This window comes from Gobius niger, assembly GCF_951799975.1.
Source record: "Gobius niger genome assembly, chromosome: 11".
Taxonomy (NCBI): domain Eukaryota; kingdom Metazoa; phylum Chordata; class Actinopteri; order Gobiiformes; family Gobiidae; genus Gobius; species Gobius niger.
In genome coordinates this window covers 34,521,841-34,548,298 of record NC_136862.1, presented here as the reverse complement: position 1 = coordinate 34,548,298, position 26,458 = coordinate 34,521,841, and the positions used below count along the sequence as shown (strand labels likewise).

The 26,458-nt window shown below is 47.0% G+C and overlaps 1 protein-coding gene across 1 annotated transcript; it reads left to right on the top strand.

The window, feature by feature from the left end:
• Nucleotides 1-247: 247 nt before the first annotated feature.
• Nucleotides 248-20,329, top strand: LOC306970401 (uncharacterized protein; the record flags this gene model as incomplete). The annotated part of the gene is made up of 7 exons (XM_079566375.1): nucleotides 248-355; nucleotides 9,847-9,978; nucleotides 14,928-15,041; nucleotides 16,043-16,177; nucleotides 18,420-18,553; nucleotides 18,666-18,714; nucleotides 20,122-20,329. The coding sequence occupies 7 exons, from the start codon at nucleotides 248-250 to the stop codon at nucleotides 20,272-20,274; spliced, it is 825 nt and encodes a 274-aa protein (XP_079422501.1). The 3' UTR covers nucleotides 20,275-20,329.
• Between the last annotated feature and the right edge of the window lie 6,129 nt (nucleotides 20,330-26,458).

The following is a 26,458-nucleotide window of genomic DNA, read 5'->3' as shown; positions in this document are numbered from 1 at the left end:
CTAAACCAGGACTAAAAGAGGGCTAAACCAGATCTAAACCAAGACTACAAGAGGGCTAAACCAGATCCAAACCAAGACTAAAAGAGGGCTAAACCAGATCTAAACCAGGACTACAAGAGGGCTAAACCAGATCTAAACCAGGACTGCAAGAGGGCTAAACCAGATCTAAACCAGATCTAAACCAGGACTAAACCAGGACTACAAGAGGGCTAAATCAGATCTAAACCAGGTCTAAACCAGGACTAGGATGGGCTCTGGTCTGTGTAAGAAGGAGTCTGACTTGGAGTCCAAGGAGGACCCAGCTTCCAGTCCTCAGCGCTGTCTGGTCCTCAACCTGACCCGACGAGGACTCAAGGTGAGACCCAACACACAGCAAGTTTCCCCACTCTGGAATAAAGTAGAGGTGTTTATTATTACATTATTGTGGTGTATATAGGTCCAGCATATCTAGTCAAAAGCTGCAGTAGAAGTACTCTTTATTGTGGTGTTGAACATTAACCCCTTGTTGTGAGTCAGAATAAACACCCCTGGGGTAAAAGTTAAACTCCCATAAAAACGTTTTCCATTATTTTAATATTATTATTTTTCCATTTTCAATTTCCTTCTGGGGTCAAATTTAACTCTTAAAAGAGGTTTTTCCATATAAAAATGCACAAAAAGTAGCCTACAATAAATGTGAAAATATTTGATTTGGCCAATGCTTACAACTTTGATCGTTGCAAAATGCCACTTTTTAAAAGTTTATTGGATTCTGTATAAAAAGAAATTCACACATGAATATGACACAATCACAGCAACATGAATATCATATATTTGTTCATTTGGGATCATCAACATGTTGTGTTGTTTTAGCTGCTTTACTTTCACAAAGTCTCACCATATCAACAGTGTAAAGATGTTGTCTTGCGTTGGCTCAGTAAAGTCAGCCCTGTTTGCCTCATGCCCACCCGGAGCCTGGCACATTATTGTAACTCCATCAAACCTTCACCTGCAGCGGCGTGTTTGCTCATGGGCACGAGGAAACAAGAGCACAGAACTCCTGTGTCAGCTTCAGGATTCAAATGGCTCCACCCGACCTTTCAGAGCTTTGATCGTCCTGTGATCCAGATGACCCTGAAAACCAGAGGGGACCGGGCCTCTGCCGCAGCGGCTCCCAGACTCTGGAACTGCTTTATGTTGAATGTTCAAATGCAGGGGGGGCTGGTGATGTGAAAACCAGGGGGGGCTGGTGCCTCTACCTACCTTCAATTCTATTTTAGAAGATAATTATAAACATTGTTTTTAACTTTAAAAAGAAAGTTGTCTTTGGGGAATTTAATATTATTATTTTATGTAGAATATATTCAAAACTTATTTAGTTTTATTCAACTAAAACATTTATGCTTTTGGAAAATCAAAGTGTAAAGATCGTCACTCTAGATATTTGTGTTTGTACCAACAGAACCAGAACAAAGGCAGGAGGTGTTTCCTCTTTGATTTCATGGACAGTTTTAGTCCCAGACCTGCTGTGGTTTCATTATGAGCCTCAGAGCCACAGGTTTAAACCTGTATAAACCGTCAGACAAATGATCCGCTCAGAAAAAATGTGCAGCTTACGTTAGACGAGAGTCCTCCTCCTGTAGCACCTGGAGCTCCTCCTGTAGCACCTGGAGCTCCTCCTCCTGTAGCATCTGGAGCTCCTCCTGTAGCACCTGGAGCTCCTCCTGTAGCACCCGGAGCTCCTCCTCCTGTAGCACCCGGAGCTCCTCCTGTAGCACCCGGAGCTCCTCCTGTAGCACCCGGAGCTCCTCCTCCTGTAGCACCTGGAGCTCCTCCTGTAGCACCTGGAGCTCCTCCTGTAGCACCTGGAGCTCCTCCTGTAGCACCCGGAGCTCCTCCTGTAGCACCCGGAGCTCCTCCTGTAGCACCCGGAGCTCCTCCTGTAGCACCCGGAGCTCCTCCTGTAGCACCCGGAGCTCCTCCTGTAGCACCTGGAGCTCCTCCTGTAGCACCCGGAGCTCCTCCTGTAGCTCCTCCTGGAGCTCCTCCTGTAGCACCTGGAGCTCCTCCTGTAGCACCTGGAGCTCCTCCTGTAGCACCTGGAGCTCCTCCTGTAGCACCCGGAGCTCCTCCTGTAGCACCCGGAGCTCCTCCTGTAGCACCTGGAGCTCCTCCTGTAGCACCTGGAGCTCCTCCTGTAGCACCCGGAGCTCCTCCTGTAGCTCCTCCTGGAGCTCCTCCTGTAGCACCTGGAGCTCCTCCTGTAGCACCTGGAGCTCCTCCTGTAGCACCCGGAGCTCCTCCTGTAGCACCCGGAGCTCCTCCTGTAGCTCCTCCTGTAGCTCCTCCTGTAGCACCCGGAGTTCCTCCTGTAGCTCCTCCTGTAGCACCCGGAGTTCCTCCTGTAGCACCTGGAGCTCCTCCTGTAGCACCTGGAGCTCCTCCTGTAGCACCCGGAGTTCCTCCTGTAGCTCCTCCTGTAGCACCCGGAGCTCCTCCTGTAGCTCCTCCTGGAGCTCCTCCTGTAGCACCTGGAGCTCCTCCTGTAGCACCCGGAGCTCCTCCTGTAGCTCCTCCTGTAGCACCCGGAGTTCCTCCTGTAGCTCCTCCTGTAGCACCCGGAGTTCCTCCTGTAGCACCCGGAGTTCCTCCTGTAGCACCTGGAGCTCCTCCTGTAGCACCTGGAGCTCCTCCTGTAGCACCCGGAGCTCCTCCTGTAGCTCCTCCTGGAGCTCCTCCTGTAGCACCTGGAGCTCCTCCTGTAGCACCTGGAGCTCCTCCTGTAGCACCTGGAGCTCCTCCTGTAGCACCTGGAGCTCCTCCTGTAGCTCCTCCTGTAGCTCCTCCTGTAGCACCTGGAGCTCCTCCTGTAGCTCCTCCTGGAGCTCCTCCTGTAGCACCTGGAGCTCCTCCTGTAGCACCTGGAGCTCCTCCTGTAGCTCCTCCTGTAGCTCCTCCTGTAGCACCTGGAGCTCCTCCTGTAGCACCCGGAGCTCCTCCTGTAGCTCCTCCTGTAGCACCCGGAGTTCCTCCTGTAGCTCCTCCTGTAGCACCCGGAGTTCCTCCTGTAGCACCTGGAGCTCCTCCTGTAGCACCCGGAGTTCCTCCTGTAGCACCCGGAGCTCCTCCTGTAGCACCCGGAGCTCCTCCTCCTGTAGCACCTGGAGCTCCTCCTGTAGCACCTGGAGCTCCTCCTGTAGCACCTGGAGCTCCTCCTGTAGCACCCGGAGCTCCTCCTGTAGCACCTGGAGCTCCTCCTGTAGCACCTGGAGCTCCTCCTGTGGCACCTGGAGCTCCACCTGTAGCTCCTCCTGTAGCTCCTCCTGTAGCTCCTCCTGTAGCACCCGGAGCTCCTCCTGCAGCTCCTCCTGTAGCACCCGGAGCTCCTCCTGTAGCACCCGGAGCTCCTCCTGTAGCACCCGGAGCTCCTCCTGTGGCACCTGGAGCTCCACCTCTGTTTCCCTCATCTTCTGTCTACGCTCCTCGCAGTCCATCAAATGTCCACGTCCTGGGACAGAACTGTCTGTCCAAGTCAGCGAGGGTTTTCCCAAAGTGTGAGATAAATAAGCAGTAACTAAAGCAGACGAGCTAGTTAGCATCGTCATGCTACCTCCAGCAAAGTCCGTTTAGACGTGACTTCTGACTGAGGAAAGTCTGAAGTCCATTAGTCCGAGAGCTCAGAGCTGCTCCTCGCGTTTGTTTACAGGAGACGCTTCCTCGTCTTTCACCTGTTAAATCTCCGATGGCGCTGAGGCCACGCCCATCGGAGATTTATTTTTGCGCGTCTCTGATTGGTTGAATTAATGATACGTAGTGACGTTTCTCTTTCGTTCATTTTTTTTTTGTTGCAAATTTGATAGGAGGGGCGGCGCCCACCGCCCATAATGGACCAGCCGCCACTGTTAAAATGGCCCCGTCTGTTCATGTTTTGAAGTTATTATTGAAAACCCACCTTTTACTGTGGCCTTCATCACCAGCTGAGCAGGTCTCATGGATTATTCTTCTATGTTTGTGTTTCCTGTAATGTTTGTTGTACAGATGTAGCTGCTTTTAAATATGCTTATTAAATCAAGTTGACATTTGTCAAGAACAATGTAGAATGTTGAAACTTGGACAAGTCTGTAACAAATACACTTAGTTCAAATACGTTTAAAGACACATCCAGAACACAGGGCTGCCAACACGCACGCTCCTTTTTCTATTAGATGTGCATGCTTATTTTGCAATAGAAAAGCCACTGCTGGAGTGGGGCGGACGGAGAAAGGAGTGGCAGAGGGACGTGAGCGCGGCCTGCGGGGAAAGGGTTTCATAGCGCGGCTCTGGGGAAACAGCGCCAGCTCTCCCGGGCCATGGGAGTGACGAGGCGGCTACAGGAGCCCCGACACTCACATCCTCCACCTGTTCACTCAGCTCACTCCACTCTCGGCCGCCTCTGAGGCGACATCACCGCTCACCGCCTCCTCCTCCCCCCCGGTCACCTCCCTCCACCACAGCTCGGCTGCAGCTCCACGAGGAGCTCAAAGTGAGCAGCATAAGGAACGAGCTTGAGAAATAAAAGGCCTAATGAAATCAAAAACAGTTACAGAGGAGATCGCGCTGAAGCGAGACCTCTTTCACTCAACTTTTTTTTTTCCCCTCTTGCGCGAGGGAGAGATAGGCCTAGTTATTAATCATATTCAAAGTTTAATCATCAAGCATCCTCTAACATACGGCAAAATACAGGGAGCTTTTTGTTGGTAATAATTGGAATGACTGACGCAGAGAAACAGAGATATGACAAAAAACACTGAAATAGAAGCCAAACAATGCCTAACATAAATGTTTTTAAAACTGATGCCAAGTTTAAATATATATTGTTTTTTTAATGGACTAATATAAAATAAATACATTATGATAACAGGAAACACGAGTTAAACTTATCACTGACTTCAGAGCGGGGGATGTTCTCAATGTGTTTTCTGAGCTGCATGTGACTGACACCTACCTTTTGGCAGGGCTGTAGCGATGAAGGGGGGCCTGGGCATTTGCTGAGAGGCCCCAATTTGAAAGGGGCCCAGAAATATAATTCTTTAACAGCAGTAAATAGACCAGCTAAAATTATTATTGATGATCTAAAATGCACCAGATTGCAGTTAATCATATCTGAATTAAAAAAAAACATTATTGGGGGAGGACCCACAAACCCCCCCTTCAGAGTGCCCTCCCACACTTTCAATAGATCCTGATGGTCATGTGGGGTGGTGCCAAACCCCCTCTGATCCATATGCAGCTCCTGATGTGCTCAGTCATGTAAATCCTAGACTTGTGTTTGGCTTGTAATTTAATACGATTACGAGACAGTATCGCCATGAAAAGGCCCCCCAGCTCAGGACTGACCAACGTCTCACTCCAGAGTTTGGTGAAAAGTTGGCAGCCCTGAGAACATTCAGGAGACATTAGTGAGAAGACAGCCTAAAGTAGAAAATATGTCAAAAAGAAATGGTCCTAATCAGTAGCCTGGCTAACGCGGGGACCAGTCCATGTTCTGGTAGAGAGGTGTGCTTCACCATCGTCCAGAGCCGTTTATTGTTCTGAATGTCTCTCATGCGTCTGCACGAGGCCACAGCCAATCGTATCCTCGTATCCATGACGTACCTGCTGTAAACTTTCCAGCTAAACTGGAAAGAGAACAAGGTCTAAAGCTTGATGGAAAATTTGCAATCCGTAAATAAACTACAAGCTTCCGTATATCGAATAGCTGGTCATCGTCTCGCCGTCTCTCGTTCTGTGATTGGTTCCAAATCCATGTGAACATCTGGGCCGTGGTCCCCAGGCTGCTGTGCAGGTCCACGTGTTTGGAGCGCTCACAGCAGTCTGGTGTTACCAGGCTACCTCATCAGCCAAATCCTTGTGAACAAATACAGACACAAGTCAAAAAGTTGTTCATGTTGTACCTTTTCATTTGTGGATTTATGGCTGTCATTAAGGACTTTCTGTATGTTTCTCATTTGATGATCTGATCTTGAAGACCAGGTCTCATGTCTCTGAAGGAACACAGTTACTTTATGGAAGTGTTCCTGAAGAGCCCATGACGTTTTCCTTCCATAGTGACCCAGGTCTGGGCCAGGATCCCCCAGGTCTGGGCCAGGATCCCCCGGGTCTGGGCCAGGATCCCCCGGGTCTGGGCCAGGATCCCCCAGGTCTGGGCCAGGATCCCCCAGGTTCACAGGTGCCACACTGGAGCCACATGTTTTTCTAGTCTAGCTCTACAAACATCTGTCCACCCGGCCTGGGCTCCTCTGTGACCTGCAGTGCAGAAGATGTTCTTCATGTCCAGTGTTCAGTAGTCAGGCCTGTGTAGTACAGTATAAAAAAAAAAACTCTTCCTCACCCTCCGCGGGCGGTCTCTTTTTCCTCCTGCTCGGGTCCTCTACCAGAGGCCTGGGAGCTTGAGGGTTCTGCGCAGTATCTTTGCTGTTCCTAGAACTGCACTTTTCTGGACCGAGATGTCTGAGGTATTTCCTGGGATCTGCTGGAGCCACTCCTCCAGTTTGGGGGTCACTGCCCCGAGTGCCCCAACGACCACGGGCACCACTGATGCCTTCACCCTCCAGGTTTTCTCCAGCTCTTCTCTGAGCCCCTGGTATTTCTCTAGTTTCTCATGTTCCTTTTTCCTGATGTTGAAGTCGCTTGGTATTGCTATGTCGACCACCACGCTTTCCTCTGCTCTTTGTCCACCACCACAATGTCCGGTTGGTTCGCCATTACCATTTTGTCCGTCTGTATCTGGAAGTCCCACAGGATCTTGGCTCGGTCATTCTCCACCACCTTTGGAGGTGTTTCCCACTTTGACCTTGGGGTTTCCAGCCCATACTCTGCACAGATGTTCCTGTACACTATACCAGCCACTTGGTTATGGCGCTCCATGTAAGCTTTCCCAGCAGCATCTTACACCCTGCAGTTATGTTCTTACACCCTGCAGTTATGTTCTTACACCTGCAGTTATGTAAAGCTGGATTGTCTCATTGGCCTCTTTGCACAGTCTACACCTGGGGTCTTGTCTGGTGTGGTAGATCTGGGCCTCTATTGCTCTGGTGTTCAAGGCCTGCTCATGTGCAGCCATGATGAGCCTCTGTGCTGTCCTTTAGTCCGGCTCTGTCTAGCCATTGGTAGGATTTCTGTATATCCGCCACTTCAGTTATGTTTGGGTGGTACATGCCGTGTAGGGGCTTGTCCTCCCATGACGGGACCTCCAGCACCTCATCTTCTGTTCCCCATTGTCTGAGACATTCACTGAGCACGTCATCTGTCGGAGCCTTGTCCTTGATGTACTTATGGATCTTGGATGTTTCATCCTGGATAGTGGCTCTCACACTCACTAGTCCTCGGCCTCCTTCCTTACGGCTAGCGTACAGTCTCAGGGTGCTGGATTTGGGTTGGAACCCTCCGTGCATGGTTAGGAGCTTTCGCGTCTTAACATCTGTGGTCTGTATCTCATCCTTTGGCCAGCTTATTATTCCTGCAGGGTATCTGATTACTTTCAGGGCATAGCTGTTTATTGCCCGGGACTTGTTCTTGCCATTGAGCTGCTTCTTAGGACGTGCCTTACTCGTTGGAGGTATTTGGCCGTAGCCGCTTTCCTTGTCACCTCTTCGAGGTTGCCATTTGCTTGTGGGATTCCGAGATACTTGTAACTGTCCTCAATGTCTGCTATTGTTCCTTCTGGGAGTGAGACCCCTTCTGTGTGGACTACCTTCCCTCTCTTAGTCACCATCCGACCACACTTCTCTAGTCCGAATGACATCCCAATGTCTGCACTGTATATCCGGGTGGTCTGGATCAGTGAGTCGATGTCTCGCTCATTCTTAGCATACAGCTTGATGTCATCCATGTAGAGGAGGTGACTGATGGTGGCCCCGTTCCTGAGTCGGTATCCATAGCCAGTCTTGTTGATTATTTGGCTGAGGGGGTTCAGACCTATGCAGAACAGCAGTGGGGACAGGGCGTCTCCTTGGAATATGCCACATTTGATGGAGACTTGTGCAAGTGACTTGCCATTGGCTTCAAGGGTGGTTTTCCACAACCTCATCGAGTTTGCAATGAAGGCTCTTAGAGTCCTGTTGATGTTGTAGAGCTCCAGGCATTCAATGATCCAAGTATGTGGCATTGAGTTGTAGGCTTTCTTGTAATCAATCCAGGCAGTGCTCAGGTTAGTGTGTCGGGTTCTGCAGTCTCGAGCGACTGTTCTGTCTACCAGGAGGAGAGGTGCCAAACTGTCTACCAGTTTGGCACCTCTGGTATCTTTACCGATTCCCTTCTGAGCTGTGCTCATGTATTGATCCATGTGCTTACTTATCTTAGCCGCTATGGTGCCGGACATGAGCTTCCACGTTGTGGAGAGGCAGGTTATTGGCCGATAGTTGGATGGGACTGTACCCTTTGAGGGATCCTTCAGGATCAGGATTGTGCGCCCTTCGGTTAACCATTCAGGGTGATTCCCATCCCTCAGCAGCTGGTTCATTTGCGCTGCCAAGCGCTCATGGAGAGCCGTGAGTTTCTTAAGCCAGTATCATGTCAGGGCCTGGTGCTGTCCAATTTTTCATACCTGAGGCTCTTCTTGGACGTCTGCCACTGTGATGGTAACTGGATTCTGTTCAGGGAGGTTGCTGTGGTCCTCTCTCAGAGCCACCAGCCACTGTGCATCACTGTTGTGTGCTGCCTCCTTCTCCCATATGCATTTCCAGTACTGCTCAGTTTCCAGCCTGAGTTTTCCTCCAGCCTTCTTTTCCATGGTGGGTATTTCACCTCATGGTTGCTCTTCCGATAGCCAAGCGTCTCTAGGATCACTGCTGCTGTGGAGTATATCAGCTCATTGGTTTCAGTGATGGTTGATGTAGGAATTGCTCTAGGAGACTTTCTGACAGTACTTCTCTTAGCCTCTGTAATTGGCTTTGGGGTTGCCTGCTGGACATTTTTGCCATGATCTTATTTTTCAGGTCAGTCGCTGCCTCGTTCAGCGTGATTGCGCTTATTGGGGCTTCGTTCCCAATCTCCATTGGGGGGGCTGGTGTTAACTCCCCTCTGACCTGGTGTCCTGGCTCCCCGTTGTTGTACCTCGTCAATCTCAAGTTGTGATAGCAGTTGCCGTTTGTGGATGTTGGAACACTGAGCTACTAGTTGTTTTGCTGTGAGTTTGGACTGTGGGTTTCGAAGTAACCATTTCTCCCACATCCTCTGCATGTAGCCCCTCTGACTAGGGTTACTGGAGTAGTAGCATTCCATCAGAGCCCTGTTCTCGCATCTCGCCCATTTCCACCTTGTTCCAGCAGCCCATTTTACATCGAGGTGCTCTGGTTCCCCAGCACCTGACGCAGACCTTGTTTGGCCGGGCGACGTCTGAGCCGCATGTCATTCATTTCATTGTCTCTCATCATTGTATGAGGTAGGCAGTAGCGTGAAGGGTCTTGCCTAAGGACCCACACTGGCCCCGCCCATTTCCCCAACGGGGATTCGAACCGGGGTCTACTGTGTGCAAGTCGGGTGACTTACCACTTGAGCTAGCCAGCCGCTTTATATATTTATATATATATATATATATATATATATATATATATATATATATATATATATATATATATATAATATTATATTATATTATATTATATTATAATTATATTATATTATATTATATATATTATATATATTATATATATATATATATATATATATATATATATATATATATATATATATATATATATATATATATATATATATATATATATATATATATATATATAATATAATATAAAACAAGTTGTTTTGGGGTGAGGCTGGTGGTCGTTATGGAAACGTGGTCGTCATGGTAACCTCCTCCTCTCTTCGCAGGACTTCCCGGTCGAGGTCTGGTCTCAGTCTGATCTACAGAAGCTGAATTTGTCTCTGAACTGTCTGCGGTCGGTCCCTGCAGAGATCTGTGTCCTCACCAACATCCGGGTGCTCAACCTGTGGGGCAACCAGGTACTCTCCGACCCAAACACCCAACCAGGTACTCTCAGACCCAAGCACCCAACCAGGTACTCTCAGACCCAACCAGGAACTCTCAGACCCAACCAGGAACTCTCAAACCCAACACTCAACCAGGTACTCTCCACCCAACAAGGTTAACTATATCCATTGATCTGGTTGCCATGCTCCCCAGCTCTGGAGCTCTCTCCCTCCTGACCTCCGTATCATAGGCTAGACCCGACATGACCCAGCAGGTTTGGGAAACTAGGTACTCTCCCCATAGCGATGCACTCTCCACATAACTATATACTCTCCCCATAACCAGGTACTCTCCACATAACTAGGTTTGGACAGACATTTATATGGTTAGTCTGGTGTTATAAGTAAGGAACAGTGTGTATATTGTGAACAGATCCGGGACGAGGGACGGAGGAGCGGAGAGGACGCTGGTGCTGGCTGTTCGCCGCTCTCATCATTCTACACTCACACAGATACCAATTGCAACCAGTTTCTTGATTTTTTCCCTTCAAAAATCAACAATATCCGTTCCTCATTCACACTTCTCAATAGCACCTCACTAGACCTGCCCGAAACACCCATCGCACAACCTCTATCACAATTCTACCTCACAACGCAGCAGGAGGTCGAGAACATCATCCGTAAATCCAAACCATCCACCTGCCGCCTTGACCCCCTCCCATCTCCTCTGCTTAAAACTCACAACAACTCCATCAGTCCCCTCATAACCAAAATAATAAACCTGTCCGTAGAAACAGGCCATGTTCTCACCTCCCTCAAAACTGCTCTCATCAAACCCCTCCTCAAAAAACCCACCTTGGACCCTATACCCCTGTCAAATTACAGACCAATTTCAAATCTCCCATTCATTTCCAAGCTCCTCGAAAAAGTTGTTTCCACCCAGCTCCATAATCATCTCCAAACTAACAGGTTATATGAGAAATTTCAATCTGGTTTCCGTCCCTTAGGCGGCTGCATATATTAAAAAAAAACACCTAACCCCAAAAAAATTGTACATTTTAACACACCAAAAATGTGTGCCGTTGCCATGACAACATGACAATCTTTGTCCACGATTTGTATATCATAATTATGTGGTCATGTCACTACAATTTGAACAAGCCCATTGGATTCCTAGACACCCACAACATGGGGTCAGACACCAAAATGACTTGTCTAGGATGAATAATAAAGGAGTAAATGGCATTTTAAGGATCTCGCCACCCTCTGGACGCCATCTTGAAAATTAGACCTTTCCAGTGGTCAGATTTTGGTAGACTTTTAGTATGTTAATAAGCACACCTGATACTACAGAAAACCATTGAAAAACCTTTTGTAGCAATTTTTTTGGGGTCAAACCATATATGCAGCCGGCTACCTCCCACAGCACAGAAACAGCTCATCAGAGTCACCAGCGACCTGCTGATGGCTTCTGACTCCGGTTCCACATCCCTCCTCATTCTTCTCGACCTCTCTGCTGCGTTTGACACTGTAGACCACCACATCCTCCTGCACCGGCTCCAACACTACACTGGTCTTTCTGGTACCGCCCTTCAATGGTTTCACTCCTACCTCACTGACAGAACCGAGTATGTAGCTCTGGGGGACGCAAAATCCAGACCCCACACTGTCACCTGTGGGGTCCCCCAGGGGTTCGTACTCGGTCCAACCCTCTTCACCATTTACATGCTTCCCCTGGGTCGTGGCCACGGCTGCCCGCCTCAGCTCCTGCCTGGAGGAGATAGAGGCGTGGATGAGTCAAAACTTCCTGCAGCTCAACGGCTCTAAAACAGAAGCCATTCAAACTGGAACCTCTCATCAACTCTGCTCCTCTCCAATCACCACTGTTTCATTCTTTGGACACACCATTCCCCTCTCTCCCTCTGTCACTAACCTAGGGGTTAAATTTGACCCCCACCTTTCTTTTGACAATCATGTCACCTCCATCTGCAAAACTGCCTTCTTTCACCTCCGTAATATTTCCAAACTGCGCCCCACCCTCTCCCTTCCTGCTGCAGAGAAGCTCATTCATGCTTTTGTCTCCTCCAGGCTGGACGACTGTAATGCTCTCCTCATCGGGATCCCTGGCAGGAGCCTCCAAAAGCTCCAGTATGTTCAAAACAGCGCTGCCAGGATCCTGATGAGGGTGCGAAAACACGAGCACATCACCCCCATCCTCCGTACACTGCACTGGCTCCCCATTCAGTCCCGCATACAATACAAGGTCCTCTTGCACACCCATCACTGTCTGCACGGTGTGGCCCCCACTGACCTCACCGACTGCTCACACCACACACTTCAACCAGGACCCGGTCACTGACCTCACCGACTGCTCACACCACACACCTCAACCAGGACCCGGTCACTGACCTCACCGACTGCTCACACCACACCCCTCAACCAGGACCCGGTCACTGACCTCACCGACTGCTCACACCACACACTTCAACCAGGACCCGGTCACTGACCTCACCGACTGCTCACACCACACACCTCAACCAGGACCCGGTCACTTACCTCACCGACTGCTCACACCACACCCCTCAACCAGGACCCGGTCACTTACCTCACCAAAGTGCTCACACCACACACCTCAACCAGGACCCGGTCAGGCCAACAGCACCGTCTGGTCATGCCCAGGACACGGCTCAAAACTATGGGTGACAGGGCCTTTGAAGCCGCTGCTCCCTGCCTGTGGAACACCCTCCCAGACCACCTCAGGGCCCCGCCCTCCCAGACCACCTCAGGGCCCCGCCCTCCCAGACCACCTCAGGGCCCCACAGACGCATTTAAAAAAGGACTTAAAACCCACCTTTTTACAAAAGCTTATTTTAACAGCTAATGCTTTGGTTTATACGATATATATACGATACGATATACTTTATTAATCCCTAAGGAAATTCAGTTTATCAGCTGCACAATCAAGTCACACATACAAACATCACATTTAAAATAACAGTGCAGAGAATAAATAAAATAATAATTTAGAAGTATAAAAATATAGAGGTACTATAAAAAACATTTCACTCCCATTTAACCCCTCCCCCCAAGGATTTGTTATACAGCCTGATCTGTTTTTTTAGTCCTGTCTTTTTTAGTCCCATAACTAGGTACTCTCCACATAACTAGGTACTCTCCTCAAAACCAGGTAGTCTCTACATAACTAGGTACTCTCAGTATAACAAGGTACTCTCCCCATAACCAGGTAATCTCCTCAAAACCAAGTAATCTCCTCATAACTTGGTACTCTCAGTATAACCAGGTACTCTCCATCCCAGACTCGAACAGGTACTCTCCACCTCTCCGCTGCACCAGTTGCTCTCTCTGGGCCAGAGGACAGGAGTCAGGCTCTGGGCCAGAGGACAGGAGTCAGGCTCTGGGCCAGAGGACAGGAGTCAGGCTCTGGGCCAGAGGACAGGAGGCAGGCTCTGGGCCAGAGGACTGGGAGGCAGGCTCTGGGCCAGAGGACTGGAGGCAGGCTCTGGACCAGAGGACAGGAGGCAGGCTCTGGACCAGAGGACAGGAGGGCAGGCTCTGGGCCAGAGGACAGGAGGCAGGCTCTGGGCCAGAGGACAGGGGGGCAGGCTCTGGGCCAGAGGACAGGAGGCAGGCTCTGGACCAGAGGGCAGGAGGCAGGCTCTGGGCCAGAGGACAGGGGGGCAGGCTCTGGGCCAGAGGACAGGAGGCAGGCTCTGGACCAGAGGGCAGGAGGGCAGGCTCTGGACCAGAGGACAGGAGTCAGGCTCTGGGCCAGAGGACAGGGGGGCAGGCTCTGGGCCAGAGGACAGGAGGCAGGCTCTGGACCAGAGGACAGGAGTCAGGCTCTGGGCCAGAGGACAGGGGGGCAGGCTCTGGGCCAGAGGACAGGAGGGCAGGCTCTGGACCAGAGGACTGGGAGGCAGGCTCTGGGCCAGAGGACAGGAGTCAGGCTCTGGGCCAGAGGACAGGAGGCAGGCTCTGGGCCAGAGGACAGGAGGCAGGCTCTGGACCAGAGGACAGGAGGGCAGACTCTGGACCAGAGGACTGGAGGCAGGCTCTGGACCAGAGGACTGGAGGCAGGCTCTGGGCCAGAGGACAGGAGGCAGGCTCTGGACCAGAGGACTGGAGGCAGGCTCTGGACCAGAGGACTGGAGGCAGGCTCTGGACCAGAGGGCAGGGGGACAGGCTCTGGACCAGAGGACAGGGGGACAGGCTCTGGACCAGAGGACAGGGAGGCAGGCTCTGGACCAGAGGACAGGAGGCAGGCTCTGGGCCAGAGGACAGGGGAGCAGGCTGTTATTGAGGTGGGGGTTGTTGGAGGGGGGTTTTGGGGCGTGACATATTTGTGAGGATCAGTGTAATGACATTAGGGCAGATCAGTTTCACAGCTGCTGCTCCACAAACACCTTCCCCTCAGTCTGAGCAGGACACTCCAGAGGACACCACCAAAACTATTAATGATTTTTGTTTTTTAGACGGGGAAACCGTGTTTGTACGACACTTTGCAGAACATTCCAGATTGTCAGGGTTGTCACTGGTCAAACTCACAGAAACAGCCCACTGCCATGACTGTTTCACTGACCTGCAGAGCCACTGGGCTCCTCCGGTGACCTCATTTGAGGTTTATTCATATTTCAATATGAACACTGATAAGTTGTTGACGAAAATGTTCTGGTTAATATGTTGAAACGAGAGTAGTTGGTGCAACCAGTAAAGAAGCCAGTGAAACGAGTACATACAATTTGTTTATACGTTCACGTTCTAGTGAATAAATAATGACATTTGACTGTTTTATGTGGATTGTCCCAGTACTTGGAGATATTAGCCAAAAAACAAAACAACCAAATCTGCATTTTGACATTTACCATCGTTACCACCGTAGAATCCTCACCTGTCCAACACCTCAGTTTTAAACGGCTTTATTGTGATGTCTGAGTTTGAACATGTATTTGTCCATGTTTCAGATCAACAGTCTGCCGTCAGAGGTGGGACAGCTGCAGCGTCTTAGAGTCCTGTTTTTATCCAAAAACAGACTCACCGAGATCCCAGAAGAACTGGGCCTGTGTACCCAGCTGGAGGTACTACTACTACTACTACTACTACTACTACTACTGTCGCAGTTTGAAACTCGTTCTGAGCCCGGGCCACACAACACAACACAAATGAAAGTTTTAGAAAGTTTATTCTCATAAAAGTCGTTTGGATAAAATTGTTCAGATAAAATGTTCGTTAAAAACTCTAAAGGTTAAAACGATTTCCGGGGAATGACAATCCGTAGTATGAGTCACCAGCCTGGAGCCGTCCCGGCAGACTAATCGGGTAGGCGCTGCGCCTCCGCTGCGTGGAGCTCCGTATACGTCCCGTGGTTCGATCCCCTCGCAGGTCCGCGACACCCCTCCGTGCGACCAGGCGAAGCACAGCTGGAAACAGCGACACAGTAGCCGTCAGTGAAACCGCTCGTCAAAACCCGTCACACACACACGCCTACGGCGATAATCATGGGTTCGTCCCTTCACTTAGCTCTTGTAGGGCGTATCATATGCTGTCTGCTGCTGTCTGCTGCTGTTGTTGCTGGCCTTGGATCCACGGTCCTGCTGCGATAGGGCGGCGGCGGCGGCGGCGGCGTCGAGTTGTCCCTCGGTCCCCACGTCCACCGGTGACTCTTCCCTCTTCCAGTCCCACTTCCTCGTTTAAAAACACTGTCCACTGATTACGCCGTTTGGGGGAACAGTCTGATTGGCTGGGCGGGAGGATCAATCCATTTCGGCAGGGGTGCGTTAAACTAAAAACACTTCAAATCCCGTAAGGAAAACAAAACATGCAGAAACAACGCATATACAAAATCAAAGTTAAAACTACCCCGCGCGATGTGTCCTCTCCTCCTGACACTACTACTTTGATGTTCTTTGCCAGCTTCTCTTGTTTCACTGGTACATATAATGTCAAAATCATAGGTCTTCATTTCTTCTGTCACTTCTTCTTCCTGGTTTCTTTAATGATCTCACATTCCAACAAGGAACCTTCTGTAGCTGTTGAACTACTACTATTACTATTACCACTACTCCCTCTTCTGCTGCAGGTCCTCAGTGTGTCTCAGAATCAGCTGAAGTCTTTGCCCTGGACTTTGTCCAACCTCCAAAAACTCAGAAAACTCAACCTCAGCAACAACGAGCTGAGCCAACTGCCCACGTGTGTCTACAGTCTGAGGAGCCTGGTACTGCCTTACCCATAATCCACCACACATACCCACACACATTCTCCCCAGGCAACCCAAACCCACAGAAACCAGACCCACCAAACCATCCTGAAGAGCATACACTTAAAACACGCGTGCTTCCCCAAAGTCGTCCGTTTGAACAAATGTCTCCCACATTCATCGACACGTTCCTTATTGAGTCTTCCTTTCTTTTCCATGGTTCTTGGCATTTTCACTGGATAAACTTCTGCCTGATTCAGACGTTCTTTGCCTCCAGGACACACTTTAACCTAAACCGTTGGAAAACTTGCACTAGATGACAATTTTCATGGACCTGGGTAGTCCACAGTAGGGATAATAATAATACCGTTAATCCCGATAAAAATGTGGCAATTAATTGATTGCCACATTTTTTAATGATCTATCGTGATCATCGTGCTAGATGATAATCTACTGCCAGTTCCTCTGTGGATTACGTACCACAAGGGGTCCCCGCTCCACTAATCATTGCCAGCTTTAGGTAGGATGATCGAGTTAATGAGAAACGCTGCTACTGCTGTCATGGCGAGTGGACAGAGGAACGAGGTGGATCCAAATAACTCCACACTTCACCCTCCCCGCGAGAAAGTAAAGTGTACGTTGTGGCATTTTTTTATAGGATTTACTTAATTTGTATAAGTATTTTCAGGAACACTTTTGGTCTGAAGTGATGGATTCAGGGAACAGGCATTTGCTGGAACACTCTCATTAAACACCATTAAATCACATCAAATCTCCTAAATATTACCCGGATCCTTTTCCCTGAAAAACTGAAACGTGGGGGAATGTGTTCCCCCAAACGGGGATCAAATGAAGCACTGTTGCTGGTTTTCTAACGCAGCCCTTTCTGAATGGAGAAGAACCACATAACATTAAAACATCAAAGCTCAGGTCGTGTCAGCAGAACGTTGGTGTATTATCTCAGAAAAACAACAAGGTTAAAAATACTTTCTTTTATTAATAAGATTTGAAAAGCTTGACACAAATATAGAAAATACTAATAAACTAAACAAACATAAGGTAAATCAATGAAAAACAAACCAAATTCAGCTGAGCCTTCGGCTAACGTGCTATTGTGCTGCAGCAGTAGGTTCAGAGCTTCAGAGCTTTCGGACTCGACCGGGTGAATAGAGAGCAGTGAAGTCACACGTGTGCCCTGCTGTGCAGTAACATTCACTCTTAAATAAAAATGTGTGCGTAAACATACATGTATACAATTATACATGTAACAAATTGTGCACAGGCATGTGGAGCCTGATAGTTTCAGACAGTCATTAGAAGAATGCTACTAAATCCTGAAACACAATTTTAAAGGTTTGTGGGGACCTTATTGGATACTGTTTATAGTCTGCTCTATGAAATATGAACCTCAAGAAGTCAAGTCAGAAAACAAGGGACAAACGAGGAGATGGTGAAAGACTGCGGAGGGAGCTGTGCAGGAGGAGGAAGGAGGAGGTGGAGCTGACCAGTGCAGGACACCACGCTCTGAGACGGGGACAAGCCCAGGAGCCCAGGAGGTGAAGCCCAGGAGGTTTCAGATGGTCAGGTTGATGAGCAGTGGCAGCAGCTCAGGACCGCTGTACGCTTGGACAATGACAATAAAACACTGACTTACTCAAGTCTGTAGAGCCAAAGCAAATGCATGAACAAATAATCAGACATTTGTCTCAGTTGATAAAAACTGAGAAAAACTCTTGAAACTCTGAGTGGACACCCAGTCCTTTTCAAAAAATGGTTCATGGAGAAGACGGTAGTGCAGTGGTTAGAGCTCGTGCTTCACAGCTAGAAGGTCCTGGGTTCGATTCCCACCAGGGACGGGCCTTTCTGTGTGGAGTTTGCATGTTCTCCCCGTGTCTGTGTAGGTTTCCTCTGGGTACTCCGGTTTCCCCTACCACTCAAACATGTACAATAGGCCAGGATGAATGTGAGTGTGTTTGAGAGTGCACATGGGGGACGACGGATGGAAATCAGCCCAAGGCTACAATCCGGTGTGGCTTGTTTACATGCATGAGACCCATGTATGTTCATCAACATGCACTGTCCCGACCAAATAAACCAATAAACCAATAAATACAAAAATAGGTATATGCCAAATGTTATGCTTGTTTCACAAACAAATATTGTATTGGAATACAATATTTGCTGCACTCTTTTGCCAGGGCAGCTTTGAAGGTTCACACAGCTTCACTCCCCCATCACCACTGATGTGCTGTCCCCTCAGGTGTTCTTGCACTTGGCCTGGAACCACCTGGAGAACCTGGCAGAGAACATCCAGAGTCTGACGGAGCTCCACATCCTCATCCTGGAGGGAAATCATCTGCATACCCTGCCTAAAGCTCTGTGTAACCTCACCAGGTAGTGGTACTAACCACCATTAACTAGCCCACCTCCACTCACAGGTCACACAATAGATCTTTACTTTTTAACAAAGTGGAAGTGTACAAGGAGGACTGTCTCTGCGTTTCAGTCTGGAGCTGCTCAACGTGGACTTCAACGACATCAAAGACGTTCCTCAGGTAAAGACCAGGGGCCTCATTTCCAAAACTGTGCATGAAACGCTGGCTTTAAAAGTGCGTATGAAAATGACACAAAATTCTGCATGCAAACTTTTGTCTGGATTTCTAAGAGTCTGCGCCAGTACACACACCTGCACACCTGAAGGTTATCACTCCTTCACTGGTCCCGTGTGGAGCAGAAAGCTGCCCACATCAGCACACGCATGACGCCCCTTCAGACCTGCAGTAACACCTTTCTGAGTGACATTCTACACATTAGGACATGGCTGGAACATTTTTAAACTCCGTATAGTCCCTTTAAGCTGTACATGTTATGCACAAATATCATGATTAGTTGCTCATCCTTATTTCCTTCTAATCTTTGTCATTTCTGAAGATAGTATAGCTGAGATCAGCTATTTCAAGTGACCTAACATGACTTCCTCAAACGGCCCTCACCTCGCTGCCTTCTTCTCCTTGTGTTTCTGAAAAGTGCCTATGTCGTACGGCAGCTATTTAGTTTGTGTGGAGGGGGTTCACGTTCCTCCACAGAGAAGCAGCTACTCAGCCTCATATTGTGCTGAGCAAGCTTTTTAAATGAGGGCATTGAACTGAACCAACTCCAAACTGGGTCCTTCTGCTGGTATTAGTCCAGAAACCAGGTTGGTCAAAATCTCAGATGATCCAGGGGGCGTCAGATATCTGTGGAAAGATTAGAAATCAAAACGCCATTCTTTACTCCAGTGACAAAATCCTATGTGCAATGATCCTCTGCTTTAAGCTGAAGTTCAAATGGGGCTGAGGGCCAGCTGTTGTGGATGTGTTTGCAAAGCGGATGAAATAATGTCTTACTAATAAAGTGCATCGCTTCCTTAAACAAACACACCGAGGTGCTTTCTGTGCGATGGTAGAAGCTAACACGCATAAGAGTGACTGAAGTTGAATAAATAACCATGCACACATGCTTCCCTGTGGGGCATCACTGTCATTTACTACTGAGTTCTTCATAAAGTCTGGACACAGACAGCTGCCCGGTCAGCCTCTGTCCGCACAGCTGCAGGAGCCAGATCACTGTCTTCAATGAGACCTTATTCCTCGTCTGTTTTTGGCCAGGTTTAGGCCTGAGTTGGTCTTAGTTCTGAGTCCTTGGATTGATAAGGCTCAATATTTACAGAAAATGACAGTCCCACTAAATACCAGCACCAGCTAGCCTATTCAAAATACACATTTTAGTACAATTTACAAAACGTTAAACTTGAGCAGAACAAGTTTGTGTTATTGTTGGTCCGGCCCTCTGACTGACCCACCCCTGGTTTAAGACCTTCTGTGAAGGACCTTCTTTCTTTAATCTTTAAGCTCAGACCCACTTTAGACCTGCTCTGGTCATGCTTTATCTCTGGTTCTGACCCAGTTCTCCTGCTTCTTTAGGAGTTCCATCAGCTCGGTGGTCTTCGGAGATTAGCCTGTCACCCTCTGGACTCTGGTCTCCACATCCTCCACAACCCTCTGATCAAACCTATCAAGGAGGTCCTGGAGGGAGGTCTGACGGGGCTGTACAGCTACTTACGCACCCCAGGATAGGCCCGATCGGGTCCAAGACCAAGACCTCAAACAAGAATCCAGTTAGACCTCATCCTGACCAAAGCAACCAGACCCCCACAACCAGGGAAGCTCCACATCCTCCACCCCCCTGATCAAACCCACTGAGGAGGAGCCACAGAGTGGGTCGTCCATGAACTGAGAGGTTGGCAGGTCGAATCCCGGCTCCTGCAGGTGTAGACTGTCAGTGTGTCCTTTGACATGACACTTCACCCCCTGCCTGTCTGAATGTAGACGGATGAGTGGTTGGTGGTGGAAGGAGCCACAGCCTTCCCCAAGGGCAGCTGTGGCTACAATAGTAGACTACCACCACCGAGTATGGAGTGAATGAATAATGACTACAGTGTAGCGCTCTGAGAAACTAACATTATTTTTTTTAGACTGGAGCCGGACTGGAACTGGAACTGACCAGGAGTCAGCTGAGCTGAGTGCTTTGTACTCTTGCCTCTTCCCTGTCCATCTGGGACATGCACAACAGGTTAACCCTCTGACCTTTAGCTTGACCATTAGTCACATTTAGAGCCCACTGCTCCTTACAGGTCACCCTAGAGGCCTCAAAGGCTGGGTCAAACACAGAGCAATAAGGACACATAAAGCACCTGGACACACCATGGTGGTCAAAGCTAAAGGACTGGCTCGATAAAAATAAATAATCATTGAATGTTTTAAAAATTACATTTATGGTCTTTACAAATCGGCGCATTGAAACTGAGATCCAACTTAAGATTGATAATAATAATATTATAAAGAGTCTATGGACATACTTTTCTTTTGACTTTGTCATTTGTGGCTGTTTTTCTACAACAACTGATCACTAAACTGTGTCATATGAAACATGAACTTCAATAAGGACTTTAACTAAGAACTGGTTTCTTCTGGTAAATGTCATCATTTGGCTCCATCTAGTGGACAAAACATATAATCGTTTCAAAATGCCGCAACAATTAGCGTCCCTATTGTTTTTGTGAGGTATATTTGTATTGTCCACATGGTGTGCAGCTCCTGACCCGCCTCAGACATGCAGGACAGGGGACACTGCTTTGGAACTATAAGACAACTTGTTGAAAGTCAATCACAGAGAATTCATTGACCCAAGCTGGATCAGAGAGTGCTTTTATACAGACTCCTCTAAACGAATGCTGCGACCACAGAAGCTGTGCGGAGGTACAGTGTCTGAGTCACTAAGTGCGCTCATTGGTTAGTGCAAATTCAAACATTTTCCTGAAGAAAATAAACATCACTAAATTTTTCTTTTGAGAATAAATGAATTACCACTCGGTTTTAAATTCCAAGTACCCCCTGCTAAACGCGCACGTGGACCAGGGGTGAATATGTTGAATATGTTGTACTTAATCCTGCAACTATTTCAAACTCACAGTGCGTTATCTGAAAACTTTATGAAAAATGTCTTCTCCTTATTACATTTCAGAGGATGTTTCACTGAATTTACATTGGAGTCATTTCATGCTGCCATTCATTCATCCACGACTGGACTGGACTGTGTTTTGATAAAGTTGAGGATGTTTTTCTTCTTCTTAGCTCTTTAAGTCAGAAAAGACTCTTTCACCCAAACTGTGACTTCTCACTCATAGAATAAAATAAGAATGTGCATTTCAAAGATCGTTTTATTTCTACTTCATTTCAATAACAAATATTTCACGATTGACTGTTATTTCAATGTTTTATATAATATCTCATGAATATGAATATCCAAGATGCTTAAATATAGGAGGTTCTGTGGGTGAATTTGGAGTATCTGTGCTTTGAGGCCTCTCCAGTTCTTGGAAATTCACTAAACAGCCGGCAACGAAAAGCATTTGTGAAAAGACTGGCTGAAGTGTAGCTTTACTGAGCAATCGGAAGGTTTTGATTCTCTCAATACACCTTCCTACTTGGGCTCTTGCAATCTGTTCAGAGGAAATGTCTTCCTCTGGCGTAAGCTTCTTTGTCCCGTTCATTAATGGTGGGATGTTGAGGTGAACCCCCTTTTTGGACAGGATGTTCCTTATTGGGAAACCCCGGTCAGCAAGAACGAGATCCCCCGCTTCCAGATGATCAAGGAATCCACTCCGCTTCACGATCTCCACATCAGAAATCAGCCCGTCGTAGGCGTCAGACACGAACATCACAGCTCCGGTGGGGGAGACGCCGATCAAAACTTTGTACGTCCCATGACTCTTTGGAGACGCTTGTTCTACACAGAACTCTGCACAGTCAATGATGGTTCTGATCCCTCTGAGCTTTTCAAAACATGAAGGGAGATTTCTGGCTACAACATCACGAGTTGCAAACATTGGTTTCTTCAATGTGGAAAACCGAAAGTACAGAAATTGAATCCAAGTAGTGACTATTTTTGAGACCGAGCTGACGGAAATTCCAAAGCGATAGGCCAGATCAGTGTGAAGTAAGCCCCTTCTCAGCGTGATCAAGGTCAGGAACAGCTGATTGATGGGATCCAGTTGTCTGTCTCTTGAAGACGTCTCCGACTTCACTGAGCTTTTGTGATTTGACAGTTCGTCTCCAGAGGGGCCGAGGAAAGTCCACAGAGCCATGAACTGAAGCCACGTCAGCCCGGTGTAAAACCTGAACTGCTTGTCGTGCTTTTTGACATCATCGACAGAGAACATGTGTTTCTGCTGCGGAGCCACATTCTCACTTCGACACTTGTAGAGCTGAGTTTTCAGAATCATGGCTTCCAGTTTCAACTTCAACACTTTGTTCCATTTGATATCAGTCTGACAGGACTTGTCCACCTCCACGATGCCGCCTTCATCCGACATGTCTTGGACTTTAAGATCTGCAAATAAGAACTTGGAAAGTTACTTTAAAAACCTCCTACCACCCGCTTTAAAGTATTTTCTTTTCTTATTTTCTTTCTCTACTTTTCCCTCCCTTGTTGCCGTGTTGTCCTTAATAACAATAACAAAATCTAAAGTTCGATATATTGAGGGAGGAAACCATCGTGATCAACAACATAATTGAAGATGTATAATGTTACATATTATAATGTTATAATGTAGTGCTCAAAAATGACAGTTAAAGTTCGCCATTTTATACTCACTACTGCCACCTCAGGCCATATGTGTAACTGCACCTTCTATATTAAAGGTCCTATATCATGCAAAATCGACTTTTTAGAGCTTTTAGCCATGTTGTTATGCTATTTCCTTATCAAAAACACCCCCAGAGTGGTTTGTGGCTTCATTCATGCAGCTCTCAGTAATCCTCCTGAATCCTGCTCTCTGAGGCTCCGCCCTCTCCTGGTGAACGACTGACCTGCTCAGTTGTGTCGTCACAGCGGAACGGAAGTGCTCGACGTCTGTAATGTAATGTCTTACAGCCTGATTTTAATTTGTAAAACAGCTTTTTCATTATTTCTGTCGTAAGAGAGAAACAAAGAGAAAAAAAAAGGAAAAACAAATAAATAAAAAGGATGTGCCCGAGGTGCTTCCAGGTCAGCTGAGGCCAAAACAAACACCCCTGAGCGTCTGAACAGATCAGTCATGTTTGCGCTGCAGCTGAAGATGGAGCTTGTTGCAACTTATTCTGGTTGTTTTTCTGTGACTGTCTCTGATGGATGTTTGGTGAACCTTCACCTGAATCAAAGTGGATTAACTTTTATAACCAACGCGAGTCCCATAATGTAAACAGCGATGGAGCAGAGGGTGAGTCAGTCCAAACGCGGGTTAGCTTGTGTGTTAGCATATTAGCATGTGTGTTATAGGGCTGCAACTAACGATTATTTTGGTAATCGATTTATCTACCGATTATTTTTACGATTAATCGATTAATCGCTTGGCTGTGAAAGGTGCATGGAAATTGTATTTTTTCCATTTTTTTTTATCACATAAGCTAAAGTGACGCCGCTTGAGGACATGTTGATGGAGTAAACTTAAAGTAAACGTTTGTACAAGGCTATTTGTGCTAATTCTGCTTTCTGATTGGACGAGACAAAGACAGATATTTATGAAATTTACAATGTACAAAACACTGCAGACCCTCACTTTAAAAACAAAGTAGGTTTTCATCCAAAATACATAATTTTCATGTTTTTTTGCTCTACTTTAGTCTGTGTTCACTAGAAAACGATTAATCGATTACTGAAATAGTTGACAACTATTTTAGTAATCGATTAGTTGTTTCAGCCCTAGTGTGTTAGCATATTAGCATGTGTGTTAGCCATTTATGAAGCTGTGTTGCAGATGTCAGCTCCGTATAACTACATCGTGAAGTAACTTCACTTATTGCTGTTTTTTTATATTACAGTAAAGTATGTGCGGAGAGAGGGGGCGGAGTTAACTGAATCGAAGCGTTGTGTCTTCCGGGTTCGAAAAATACCTCCAGAAAACACTTATATTTATCACAAAAATGAGTGCTCCATAATGGTAGAGGTACAATCATTCATATAAATGCCTATACTTCACTTTGGAATGGCTAAAATAGCAGGATATAGATCCTTTAAGCTCGTGCATGACGGCAATTCGGCTGAAGTGACCCTTTTCTGAGTGACGGTGCAGGATTTTAGAGGCAGTTGTGGTGAACAGGTCTGGGCTCATTCTACACATTAGGACATGGCTGGAACATGTAGGGGAGGAAAATACTTACTTTTAACATTTTTAAACTCCTTATAGTCCCTTTAAGCTCCGTTCAAAATATACCTCATATTAAAATATCCCACAGTGAACATGAAATACAATGAGACACATACTTTAGGTAAAAAGTGAAGTATTCAATTTGAAAACTGGGCACGGCAATGAACAGACCATGAAAACTGAGCCCATTACGACACTTTTCTATGACGCTTTTAGATTTGGGTGATGCTCAGTTCCACTTTAACAAAGCAAAATGATATCCACTGTACCTGAGACTGAGGACAGGTCCAGGAGGGCTGCCGCAGCGTCTATGGTGGGATTCATGGCCGTGGTTGTGTCATCGTTAATGTGAAGATTAGTCGGGATTGGAGCTTTCCTTTTGCGGGCCTTTCTCTGCACCTAAACGCAAGTAATGGAATACTATTAGAAAACATAACATTGGGGCGAGCTGCTTGTGTGTGGCGTGTTTGTGGAAAAAAATGCTTGGTTTCTCATTTACACCAACAGAGGCACAAAGGCCAACTTTAAAAAATAAGTGAAATATTCTTCTGGGCAGCGAGGCAGCAAACGTGCCCAGCAGGTGATGCACCTACAAAACAACACATAATCTGTAAGTGTGTCTGAGCGTGTTCCTGCACACTTCTGATCGTACACAGCTTCACCCACCTGTAATTAGAGCTTTTTCTGCCAATTCATGGCATTTATATCATCTCTGAAGTTTGTCCATAGCAAACAAAGTATTAGATGATGTTTAGTGTACTCGACCCACAATACGCAGAACAAACTGAACATTGGATCAGAAGCCACTTTTATATCATTATTTTTATTATAAACTACTTCATTAATGACTTCTAATCAGGCTTCAACATCTTCTGAATGAGGTCGATGGGTTGACAACAGCTGAAAACATCTGCATTGTTCATAATTTGTGATGTTTGAGGCTAAACGGTAACAGAAATAAACAAAATACAAACAAAAGCTACACTTTCTTTTACAGTACTTGATGCATTGTACCTAACTAAAAGTAGTACAATGTAATGTGCTCTGTAACAATCTGTAATAACTTGTACCTATGGGTAATAATATGTATTAGTAGTTTGTAGGTACATAATGTAATACATAACCCTAACCCTTAGGGTCTCGTGTCCTATTACTTTATGTACTTACAAAGTACTACTACAAGTTATTCCACTGTGTATCTAACCCATAGGTATAACAGATTGTTACAGAGCACATAACATTGTAGTACTTTTAATGTATCAAGGTATGGTGAACCTTAAGGTTATGTTTATTTATACTGTCAAACAATCCAACTATCTTATTATGTGACTGTTACCTCCTGGCACACGTCGCGTTCAAGGTCTAGAACAGGGGTCACCAACGTGGTGCCCGTGGGCATGTCCAGTAACCCTTGGGACTTTTTCTAAAGTGTAAAACACTTCATTTTCTTGAATCTAATTCTTAAAATTACAGTTATTTTGGTTCTTGTGACTCAGTATGAGTTTAAAATAAAGCTATTTTAATATAATATGGGGTCAATATCCTATAAGTGAACAGTGTACGTTTAAGTCCTT